General features: G+C 43.9%; 1 protein-coding gene and 1 pseudogene across 2 annotated transcripts in view; one reads left to right on the top strand and one right to left on the bottom strand.

The window, feature by feature from the left end:
• Window positions 1-4,289, bottom strand: part of LOC311119897 (neurabin-1-like) — a 61,579-nt pseudogene extending 57,290 nt beyond the window's left edge. The window contains exon 1 of the transcript XR_014615245.1: window positions 2,859-4,289. The product of XR_014615245.1 is annotated as a neurabin-1-like (transcript). The remainder of the gene's footprint in view (window positions 1-2,858) is intronic.
• A 4,738-nt stretch (window positions 4,290-9,027) lies between these two features.
• The window catches only part of sgce (sarcoglycan, epsilon), a 25,163-nt gene continuing 21,260 nt past the window's right edge, over window positions 9,028-12,930 (top strand). Inside the window, exon 1 of the mRNA XM_084151428.1 lies at window positions 9,028-9,104. Within this exon, the coding sequence (XP_084007554.1) occupies window positions 9,068-9,104 (37 nt within the window). The 5' untranslated portion in view covers window positions 9,028-9,067. The remainder of the gene's footprint in view (window positions 9,105-12,930) is intronic.

Genomic DNA, 12,930 nt, shown 5'->3' with positions numbered 1-12,930 from the left:
TTTGTGTGTGCATTAGTATGTGTTTTCAGCATTTATGTGTGTGTGCATGCATGTGCGTTCGTGTGTGTGTGTGTGTATGTGTGTGTGTGTGCATTAGTGTGTGTTTTCAGCATATATGTGGGTGTGCATGTGTGTGCGTTCGTGTGTGTGTGTGTGTGTGTGTACGTGTGTGTGTGTGTGTGTGTGTGTGTGTATGTGCATTAGTGTGTGTTTTCAGCGGTGTGTGTGCATGCATGTGCGTTCATGTGTGTGTGTGCGATCCAACATCACATTTGTCCTGTGTAATAACTGGGGTAATTGTTCTGCTCTGTTACAGCATGTTAATAGGATCGACCCCCAACCTGTGGAATGTTTGTGTTAGCTTTAATTCCACACACACTCCCTTCAAACACACATACTCGCACACACACACTCCACTTCTCAGAAAGCTATTGATCAGTGTTAATGTTCATATCAGCAGCAATAACACAAGCAAGGAAGTCATTGTTTGCCGCAGTCAGCAGATCTCCAAGAACAAGCAAATAAAGTAACTGGAGCAATTTGAATCGAGACGCACCCACTATAAACAGGATCTAATCCTTTGAAAACAGAACTGTAATAACGTAAAGAGTTTTATATATTCAGAATAATCTGCTGAATTCATCTCACCTGCTACGAATAAATGTAATGCAAACATTCCAAAAACGTACATACATGCTTTATTCCAGGGCAGATAATACAATATCCGCCCAGGAATTGTCCTGTTTCATATTCTCAGAAATGTATGTATGGATGCCCCTGTGGGCAGATTCTATCATCATCAGGAACAATGGAGTGCTGTAACTTCAACCCCACACTAACTACAGTAGTAATATTAATTCTAGCCTATATCGCCACCTCTTATTTAGATTTGAGTCATTTTAGCAGAAGCTCTTATCCAGAGCGATTTACAGGAGCAATTAGGATTGGAATCCAGAAAAATGCATGTCAAAAATGTTATACATTGATTTGCATTTTAATGAGGGAAATAAGTATTTGACCCCTCTGCAAAACATGACTTAGTACTTGGTGGCAAAACCCTTGTTGGCAATCACAAAGGTCAGACGTTTCTTGTAGTTGGCCACCAGGTTTGCACACATCTCAGGAGGGATTTTGTCCCACTCCTCTTTGCAGATCTTCTCCAAGTCATTAAGGTTTCGAGCCTGACGTTTGGCAACAAGAACCTTCAGCTCCCTCCACAGATTTTCTATGGGATTAAGGTCTGGAGACTGGCTAGGCCACTCCAGGACCTTAATGTGCTTCTTCTTGAGCCACTCCTTTGTTGCCTTGGCCGTGTGTTTTGGGTCATTGTCATGCTGGAATACCCATCCACGACCCATTTTCAATGCCCTGGCTGAGGGAAGGAGGATCTCACCCAAGATTTGACGGTACATGGCCCCGTCCATCGTCCCTTTGATGCGGTGAAGTTGTCCTGCCCCCTTAGCAGAAAAACACCCCCATAATGTTTCCACCTCCATGTTTGACGGTGGGGATGGTGTTCTTGGGGTCATAGGCAGCATTCCTCCTCCTCCAAACACGGTGAGTTGAGTTGATGCCAAAGAGCTTGATTTTGGTCTCATCTGACCACAACACTTTCACCCAGTTCTCCTCTGAATCATTCAGATGTTCATTGGCAAACTTCAGACTGCCCTGTATATGTGCTTTCTTGAGCAGGGGGACCTTGCGGGCGCTGCAGGATTTCAGTCCTTCACAGCGTAGTGTGTTACCAATTGTTTTCTCGGTGACTATGGTCCCAGCTGCCTTGAGATCATTGACAAGATCCTCCCGTGTAGTTCTGGGCTGTAGTGTAGTTCTGGGCTCACCGTTCTCATGATCATTGCAACTTCACGAGGTGAGATCTTGCATGGAGCCCCAGGCCGAGGGAGATTTACAGTTATTTTGTGTTTCTTCCATTTGTGAATAATCGCACCAACTGTTGTCACCTTCTCACCAAGCTGCTTGGCGATGGTCTTGTAGCCCATTCCAGCCTTGTGTAGGTCTACAATCTTGTCCCTGACATCCTTGGAGAGCTCTTTGGTCTTGGCCATGGTGGAGAGTTTGGAATCTGATTGATTGATTGCTTCTGTGGACAGGTGTCTTTTATACAGGTAACAAACTGAGATTAGGAGCACTCCCTTTAAGAGTGTGCTCCTAATCTCAGCTCGTTACCTGTATAAAAGACACCTGGGAGCCAGAAATCTTTCTGATTGAGAGGGGGTCAAATAATTATTTCCCTCATTAAAATGCAAATCAATTTATACGATTTTTGACATGCGTTTTTCTGGATTTTTTTGTTGTTATTCTGTCTCTCACAGTTCAAATAAACCTACCATTAAAATTATAGACTGATCATTTCTTTGTCATTGGGCAAACGTACAAAATCAGCAGGGGATCAAATACTTTTTCCCCTCACTGTACATAAGTCTATGGCTACTACGCTCTGCTAATCATTATCCCCTTCATCATAGTCTTCATCAGAGAGGCATCGCTACTGTTGGTACTGTAGGTTGAGGAGTGTACTATTTTCAAAACAAATATCCAAATATTGAAGGTACTTGACTAATGGTATTACTGTACAAATGGTATGTTAGGACATGAAGGGAGTCGGCTAAACTCAAGATTATCTCATCATAATTATACAGTATGACCCGAAAAACATTAAATGTTAACAGATCAAGGATCAGCTACCCCTCCCCAATCCTAACTTTAACCATTAGTGGGGGAAATACGAAACTGACCCAAGATCACCTTCTAGGGGCAACTTCCCCTTACACCTGGAACTATTACCCAACACGGATGAGGTCAAAGGCCACAACATGAAAAAAGGACATCAGACTTACCATCATGGGTTTGGTGCTGAAGCGTAGTTTCCTCTTATGAGGGATATCCTCCTTCTCTTCTTCTGGTAGACCAGGGATCTCAGTAAGATCATTCCCAGGGTCATAGATGACATCATCGTCACCATAAAGGTCATCGTCAAGGTCAGTACAGCTCTCCCCCCAGCCCTTGTAGCAAGCGTCCCCGTCCGCATTATAAATCACCCTTTCGTTCCCAATGTATTCCTCATTGGGCTCTTCTGCCTGGTCCTCTGGAGAAATCCTGGGCCTGGAGGAGGCCTTCTCCACCTCCTCCCCAAGGACCTCTGTCTCATCCTGGGCTTCATCCTTGGCTGGGGTGGCTGGGGTAGCTGGGGTATCAGGGGTGTCCTCAAAAGTCTTGTCCATGAGAGTGGCGTCATTCGTGGGCCTTGAGTCCATGCAGACTCCCTCCGTCTCTCTGACGTTGTCGGTTTCCTCCGCCGGTTTCTCCTCACACGATCCGTTCACCTCGCCTCCGTTGGTGGTTGGCCCTACGGGATGTCTCTCTCTGTCCCTCTGTCCTAACTCCCCTGCTGTCTCCTCTCTCTCCTGAGGCTTCTCCTCCTGCGGGACGGGTTTTAGCTCCACTGCCTCTGACAGCGGGCTGGGGCTGAGGAGGTCCTCTGAGGACGAGGATATGGGGAATTTGCCCCCCACGCGGTTCCTGCACCCTCCGCCACGCACCGGGGACTGGCGTGAGTCGTCTTCGCTGACGTCGCCGTGCCGGTGGAAATTGTCAGGGGAGTATAGTGCCCGGCCCCCATAGCCTCGCCGAAACTGAACCCCGCCCCCTCCTCCCCCTCCCTGTTGGTCGACGTTCTCAAACACAGCGCTCAGCTGGCTCACTGTGGGTGACTGGGCTTCCGTTCTGGAACACAGCGAGTCCAGGGAGTCTGTGCTGCCCCTGTTGGAGCGAGCCCCTCGCCAGTCATCCAGGTGCTCATAAGAACCCCTCTTCTCCCGACCGTAGGAGTAGACGGGTGACTGGGAGGCTTCGCGCGATTGCTGCTCAAACAGCCTCCTGGTCTCTATGACCTTTGACCCTGCGTTGGTTCGGTCCGCTGTAGGGTGCTGCGTCAGCTTGATGACCGAGCCATCTGCCTTGTTGATGAAGTTGGTGGGCTTCGTCATCTTCTGAGGCGACGGGTCTTCCTGCCTGGTGGTGGCGCCGGCGCTCTCTGTGCCCTGCATCTGCATGAACATGTCCTTGATGCGGCTGACGTGGGCTCCATACTGTCGTCCCCGGCGCTGGGTGACCCGCTCGGTGTCCTTGAGCTGGGGCTCCTTGCCGTCCTGCCGGGGCGGCTGGTCGAAGGCCTTCTTCAGGGCCTGGAACTCTGTCCTGTAGGCGTTGCGGTGAGGGGAGGCGCTCCGGAGAGCGGTCCTCTCCCCCAAGGCCTCCGTCTTCAGCATGATGGCGTCAGAGGCGAGGAGGCAGAGGGGATCTCAGCAGCATCGCTGGGCCTTCATCTCACATATACTACTGTAGCATCCAGCGAGTGCCCTGCCTGTGTGATTATCACTGTGATTTGATTTCACACTTCATTAGGGGCAATGGACACCTGGGAGAGATAAGGAGATGCCTGTTAGATACAAGAGATACCAAGCAGCCTGTCATAGTGAGGTTTTACACTACAGCATGATGGGGAGATCCATTGCAATTCAGCTTTCGAAAATGTCACAAACAACACAATTTCTATCAATCTGAAGTTAAAGTGCAAGGTAATCATAGACAATGCTCTATCGCTTAAAAGCTCTTAGCACAAGAAGTGCACTGAATATAAAAAGGTATTTGCCCTCTAAAAGGATCTGTTTAGAAAGTAGTGTGTTTACCCATTTATCTAATCAATACTCACTTCCTCACGTGGAAGATAAAACAAGCACTGATCAATACGGGCGATGGAAATCATGTGTGGGCCATCAGCAGTTAGAAACATGAAACATTTTGAACTCTGTTCAATATATTTACATGAATAAATGTGTAATACAGTATAAATATGAACTATAGCACCTTGCAACATAAGTGCAATGTTTATGTGATAGAGACGTCTTCTCTCCATTATGGTCCTAATGCTAATCTTTTCTGTTTACAATAGTAGACTATCCTGAGCCTGAGGTCTGACCATGTATACTGAAAAAATATATAAACGCAACATGCAACAATTTCAACGATTTTAATGAGTTACAGTTTATATACGGAAATCGGTCAATTTAAATAAATAAATTAGGCCCTAATCTATGGATTTCACATGACTGGGCAGGGGCACAGCCATGGCTGGGCCTGGGAGGGCATAGGCCCACCCACTTGGGAGCCAGGCCCACCCACTGGGGAGCCAGGCCCAGCCAATCAGAATGAGTTTTTTTACCACAAAAGGGCTTTATTACAGACAGAAATACTCCTCAGTTTCATCAGCTGTCTGATTGTCTGGTCTCAGACGATCCCGCAGGTGAAGAAGCCGGATGTGGAGGTCCGTGGCTGGCATGGTTACACATGGTCTGCGGTTGTGAGGCCGGTTGGACGTACTGCCAAATTCTCTAAAATGACGTTGGTATTGAAATGAATATTCAATTATCTGGCAACTGCTCTGGTGGACATTCCTGCAGTCAGCATGCCAATTGCAGTCTCCCTCAAAACGAGACATCTGTGGCATTGTGTTGTGTGACAAAACTGCAATTTTAGAGTGGCCTTTTATTGTCCCCAACACAAGGTGCACCTATGTAATGAGCATGCTGTTTAATCAGCTTCTTGATATGCCACACCTGTCAGGTGGATGGATTATCTTGGCAAAGGAGAAATGCTCACTAAAAAGGGGTGTAAACAAATGTGTGCACAAAATTTGAGAGAAATACGCTTTTTGTGCGTTTCTGGGATCTTTTATTTCAGTTCATGGGACCAACACTTCACATGTTGCGTTTATATTTGTTCAGTATAGTTTACTGCCACACCCACTGCCCCGGCCCGAAGCATTCTGCATGGTCATCACGATTAATACGAGGTCTGAAGGACAGTTCAGCTCATAAACACACAGGCAGGCCAGACGGTTTTAGGGAAAGGGTGCAAGGGGGAGTTGTTTACACACCACAAATAACTGTGATATAATCAATTGATAAAAAAGAATACTGTGGATTCCATTTGTTTACAATTATAAGTATGTATAGGCTACACAACCTACTGTTTAAGTAATTAGAAAATTGTAATTTCATTATCAAATGTCCTTATTTCAAATGTGTTTTTATGTGTTACTACTATTCTATTACTGTACTTTCATCATACCACTACCCTGTTTATGAGATTCAAATAGCTTATTTGCTAATAAAAAATCCCACATAGGCTACAATTTAGGTTATAAGATGGAGAACACTAAGCCACGACACACAACAACAGAGATACATGTTACAATGTTACAAAGTGAAAATATATCGGATGCGGCCAGCAGTGGTTGTGTAGCACCCAGTCGATTTTCAGAATCAGCTGGACTCCAGTCAACGAAATGTCAAATTGCAACATTCTGCGAACGCACCCCTTTCCTACTGTGAAAAACACGATAAACGTACTAGAGTCATTTTCGGAAAGCAGCAGTAGCCTATATAGTCTATCCGCCCAGCCATTTCATCAACGTCCCACATAAATGGTAAACTTCGAGATGCAGAAGATAAAACTGAAACGTGTAACATTGTATCAGCTCGAGCTCTATCCTACATCCAACGAACAGATAGATGCGCCTCACCCGCACAGGGCATGGTGGTTGACAGCTCCATATGAACTGTATATTCTGATAAATTATTTAATTACACTATCCCGTGTACAAGGAAAACGCTATGCAGATAGTGTTGTTGCTCATGTATAGAAAAAGCAGAAGTTAACTGTTTACCACACATAGGCTACCCTCGATGTTTCCACAATGCACAACAAAAGAGTGACTTACGTTCATTGATTCGTGTGATGAATGACCACAATTTAAAGATAGTAAAAATTCACATAAAATACTCTGCTTTAAAAATCCCATCGAATACGACATTTCCATTCAAGTCCATCGATAGTCCAGTATTGTGTCGCCCTATTGAGACACTACAAGCCGTGATATACACACCGCTATACAACGCCATTGCAGGCAATGGGTGATGCTGACATTTGCACAATGGGGGAGTCGACGCTATTAAGTATTCCATCTCAATGAGAGGTGCGCAACTGCATGTTTTCTAAGGTGAACAAATCTTATAAATCTTAATCAACGAGTAACGAAAACATACTTTACATTTAGGAAATATTATGTTTTGCAAATGGCATACACATGTGACAGGTGTTTAACCTTATCGCAGTAATGGTTTGGTCCAATAATCTGCAAGGAGGGGGGTTCCACTAAACTGCAGTCTGGCAGAAATACCACCACACATAACTTTACTGCCTTTATTACTGTTTCGAGCTCCAGCACAACACAGACCACGCGGGAAAAATATCAATTTTAAACGTTTTCATCAGTTGTTGTGTTGGTGTTGGATATTCACAAAGATTATGTCGTGACTAGCCTATCACTGGCTTCTATCTGTAACATAAATTGTTTTAAATATAAATTCTAGTTTAAATGGCTAGTTGCGGGACAAAGTTAGCCTATCACGTACAGTAGATGTAACAGATAATGCAGATGTGTGTTAAACATTGAGAAATAAAATAAAGTTATTTTGATATATTCTATTCATTCATCTAAGGGCCATTAGGCCTATAGCCTACTTAGCCTACTATTTACCTAAGGGGTCAAATGTAGCAATACACACCATAATAATCTAAGAAAACAATGCAGCATTTGAATAAAAGTATTGAGTCAAGAGAGCCAGCCTACAGCATATGGCTGACTGGGCCATGTGATTAAGAATAGAGAGCTTTGTCTGAAAGGTTCTCATTATTCCTTTCAAGTGTGGGGATGCAATTTTAATAATAACAACATCATGTACTTCACTCTCACAAAAATACACACTAGTGGTATTACTAGCATGCTGGACTTAGTAGGCCTACATTATTCACTTGACATGCTCATAATGGGGATGCAATGAAGAAAGGAGAGAGGATCAGGTTGATGCAGTTCATTATGGAATAAATAGATTTCACATTGGCACGATGATCAGCTGGATCAAATGCTTGTCTGTTTAGAAAATGAGAATCCAGGACAGAGAGTGAAGGCATGTGCTCATGCAGCAGAATTCTAGAACGCTTGTCTTGACCAACATTGTTTCCCTCACTGAATACAGTGTTTTGTCCTCGACTGGCCAGTGAATGGGAATCCCCATATGCAGTAGACTATGGTATATTATGAGATACATGACACTCACCATATCTACCCACAAGCAATAGCACCTCAAATCTGTACATGTTGCTAAGCAACCTAAAAATTACCTTGGAAATTGAGAGAGAAAAACAACCTGGCACTGCAGAGAAGAGGAGATGCCATGCTGTTCCTCACTGTGCATTGAATGCAACAAATCAAGATCCTAATAAAAAAAATCCCTATACACACAGTATAAGATACTAATGCATCATTCATAACACACACTCAATCATTGATCTTACCCAAATATAGCTATGCCTGTTATAAAGAACATTAAAAGTGTGTCCTATCTGTCCCCAGCATAATACACTCCAAGGGAGCAAGATGGAGACTTAAGAGTCAGATGGACCCTTCTGAGCATGACCATCTGTCTGCTGGCTCTCCACAGGGGGGAGAACAGATTTTAATAGACTTCTCAGTCATCTCACTGCACTCTTTACAGCTGGGCTTACACAGTGGAAGGAGGGGTGGTGGGGATGGAGGGGTCATGTTGGTCGCGCAAGGTCAATAGAACATTACATAATTTTGGAAGCAAGGCACAGAGAGAGAGGGAGCGATAGAGAGAGAGGGAGCTAGAGAGAGAGAGTTTGTTAATTTATTAAATAATCTAAATTAAAATAGCGATGATATTAACAATTGGTGAAATTGCATCACACCCGTTTTCATGATAGGCGTTATGATACCCATTTGACAGCATGCGGGTATCTTATTTTCCAGCATCTGAGCCAGATGTTCTGACCAATGAAAGAGCGAGCGTTCGAATGAGGAGGCGGAGGCTGGAATTTCATGGATGCATGTAATGGCTGTCAAACCACTAGCGATTAGAAAAATATACATTTTCATGTAAAATTCACCATTCTCAAATGCAATATGGACACTGCGGTTGTTGTCGTATGGCTTTCTATGGGTACGTATCGATTTAGAATGGAAATATTGAGAAATAGGCATGCTTTTTCATATTAGCAATATTAGCTAGTCGCAAGCTAGCGTGCTACAACAGCTATGTTGTGGATGGGTTGGTCATTTTTTCCCACTGCCATGGAAGAAATTGCTGACGTTAGCGTTCTGTCCCGTTATTCGGGGAGGATAGTGGCCTTGTCGTTTAAATCTACACTATTTAGTTACCTTGCAAACTAGGTATTTAGGATATGAGATTATTAGCTATTGGTAGAATTAGCTGGCAACAATGTATCTACCGGTACCGGTATTTTACCATTTAAAGTGATTATAACTGTTGCAACAATGTTGCTATTGCTCCAAGGATGTGTTGTTGATTCCTCCAACATTTCTCTTTCGCGGATACATTGTATCACCTTATTCAAACCAGTTGTCATAAATGTATTATAACATACCAATATCACATATATAGCTACAGTAAATCTAGGTATGTCATGCAATTGATGGGCAAATGTTTTCTTAATCGTTTATTTTTTATTCTGTCGTCATATCATTATGAATTGAATGAATTTGCATGACATTATTTAGAAGCCAAAATAATGCATTAGGCCTCATATTGTGTGAAAACATATTTCCTATGTCCCCAAATGATTATGAGTTCATTTTGCCATGTGCCTAGATGTGCTAGAAATTAGAGTGAAGCATTCAGTGTTAGACTATTTTAATTTGAAGGGAATAGCAATTGTTTTTGCAAACATGCCTCTGTTTGAGAAAAGGTTCAAAATAAGTATTGCTTTTGTTTGTGTTTGTTGGTCTGTTAAGTTTTCATTGTGCATGTCTCTGGTGTCACACATAATGATGTGATCGGGAGAAACATCCATGTACAGCCCAATCTGGGCTTGAAGCAGAGAACTGCCATACAAGACGGTGAGTGGGCGTGTGCAGTCGTGCACATCTCGTGTGACTCCCCCCCTGACCCCCTCCGCTCTCATAACATGGTGGTGACACACTCAAGTAGTTCCCCATTAATGGACACATTTGTGTTGATTGTAACAGACTGTGGTGTAACCTCTTCTGCTTTGTTTGTAATCTTTGCTGTTCGGTTTGTTTGAGTCAAAGTCTAATCCTAATTGTATTATTTTGAGATGCTGTAAGTGAGAGTTTCCTTGGTTACTTAACTACTGTAACTTTTTTAAAGAGACTTTCCAGTTGATAGTAAAAATGCTGATGCCCGCCTATCCTAGACAATAGCCTACTCCTTGTTTACAGCCCTCTCCAAAAGACCCCATCACCTGGAGCGAGAAAATATATTCCTTGTTAGTTACCTCAGTCCAGAATGGTTGTGCCCCAAGTTCAGTCTAGGTACAGTAGAGACGTCTGAGTTTGCTGTGGTCCTCCCTTGGAAGCGACCGCTGCCTATAGAGCCCGACACAAAGCACAGTTTCACTCCAGGCTAGAGAGAGAGACCACAGGCTAGAGAGAGAGACCACAGGCTAGAGAGAGAGACCACAGGCTAGAGAGAGAGACCACATGCTAGAGAGAGAGACCACAGGCTAGAGAGAGAGAGACCACAGGCTAGAGAGAGAGACCACAGGCTAGAGAGAGAGACCACAGGCTAGAGAGAGACCACAGGCTAGAGATAGAGACCACAGGCTAGAGAGAGAGACCACAGGCTAGAGAGAGAGAGACAGTGGCAGAATACCTGACCACTGTGACTGACCCAAACTTAAGGAAAGCTTTGACTATGTACAGACTCAGTGAGCATAGCCTTGCTATTGAGAAAGGCCGCCGTAGGCAGACCTGGCTCTCAAGAGAAGACAGGCTATGTGCACACTGCCCACAAAATGAGGTGGAAACTGAGCTGCACTTCCTAACCTCCTGCCAAATGTATGACCATATTAGAGACACATATTTCCCTCAGATTACAGCGATCCACAAAGAATTCGAAAACAAACCCAATTTTGATAAACTCCCTTATCTACTGGGTGAAAAACCACAGTGTGCCATCACAGCTGCAAGATTTGTGACCTGTTGCCACAAGAAAAGGGCAACCAGTGAAGAACAAACACCATTGTAAATACAACCCATATTTATGTTTATTTATTTTCCCATTTGTACTTTAACTATTTGCACATTGTTACAACACTGTATATATACATAATATGACATTTGAAATGTCTTTATTCTTTTGAAACTTCTGAGTGTAATGTTTACTGTTAATATTTATTGTTTATTTCACTTTTGTTTACTATCTACTTCACTTGCTTTGGCAATGTTAACACACGTTTCCCATGCCAATAAAGCCCTTAAATTGAATTGAATTGAATTGAAATTGAATTGAGAGACCACAGGGTAGAGAGAGAGACCACAGGGTAGAGAGAGAGTCCAAAGTCTAGAAAGAGAGACCAAAGTCTAGAGAGAGAGACCAAAGTCTAGATCAAGTCTTATAGTGCTCCCATAAGTCTGTGTAGTTTTATGAAAACTAAAAGCACATGCATTCCCCCTGACCTGAAAGGACAGATAGATCCACCTCCACCACCTTACACAGCTGATTCAACAGAACAACAGGACAGAGGACATCCTCTTGCTGCCTAAGCCAGCCTTTCAACAGACAAGCTCTTTTTTACTGTGTGACCATTGACATTAATAACGACTATTTCTTGGTTAAGGCTGCTGTGTGCCCAAGGTTGGGTTGGTCCATAAAAGCATAAAAGCGGGTTATCCATTCTGTTAGTGATCTGCAGCAAGGGAACATGCCAAGGTGTGTGTGTTTTGTGTGTGTACAGTAGCCTATATGCATGCGTGTGTGTGTGTGTGTGTGTGTGTGTGTGTGTGTGTGTGTGTGTGTGTGTATGTGTGTGTGTGTGAAGGCTCCCACTGGATTAGCCCATGGTTAGGGAGTTCAGCATTAACCATGAATGGTTGATGTATTAGAGGGGGCTGTTGGTTCATTGTCTCCAGAAGGCCTTGCTGTGCCCAGAGAGCCAGGTGTAAGCAGATCTGATGCTATTAGCACGCCCTGTCGCTAGCTTAGCCAATGATCTCTGCTTTCTTTGGCTGGAGTCACTGGTCTGCATTCCAAATGGCACCCTATTCCCTATACAGGCTAGTGCACTAATTTTGACCAGGGCCCATATGGCTCTGGTCAAAAGTAGCGCACTATGTAGGGAATAGGGTGCCAGTTGGGATTCAGCCCTGTTGGAGTCTCTAAGGTATAGTCTGGCAGTGACCTGGGTAAGGCCATCTGGGCTGACACATAGAAATAGAATTAGGAATGTTGACTTGAATGTGGATATCCATTCTAGTAAGTCTATTTCTATGGACTGACACATCTGTGGACAACGTGTTAATTAAACCACATCAAGAGTCTCTGAAAAGAAGGGTCGATGCTTGACCTTGGCTGTGGCTGTAACCGTCATGTGGTTTTAGACTGTGATGTAAGAGAGGGTCACTGCAAGACCTGGGCTGTGTCTTAAATGGCATCCTATGCCCTATACCAGTGGTTCCCAACCTTTTCGGTTACTGTACCAACAACTTAACTTTGCTCTGCCCGGAGTACCCCTGAATTACCCCTTCATGTACATTTTACCAGTAGGCCTATGGTCTCATGAGTCTTCTCAAGAACCTCCTGTGGATAGGCCATGTACCCCCAGGGGTTCTATTACCCCTGGTTGGGAACCACTGCCCTATATACATTAGTGCACTATTTTTGACCAGGGCTCATAGTGTTCTGGTCAAAAGTAGTGCACTATGCAGCGAATAGTGTGCAATTTGGGACACACAATTAGCTTTATCGGTGTAGTGATATTGAAACAACATTCAGCTATAGGCTAGTA

The sequence above is a fragment of the Coregonus lavaretus genome (genome assembly GCF_964263955.1).
Source record: "Coregonus lavaretus genome assembly, chromosome: 3".
NCBI lineage: Eukaryota > Metazoa > Chordata > Actinopteri > Salmoniformes > Salmonidae > Coregonus > Coregonus lavaretus.
Note: the sequence above shows the minus strand (reverse complement) of the source record. Positions and strands in the feature narration are given on the sequence as shown.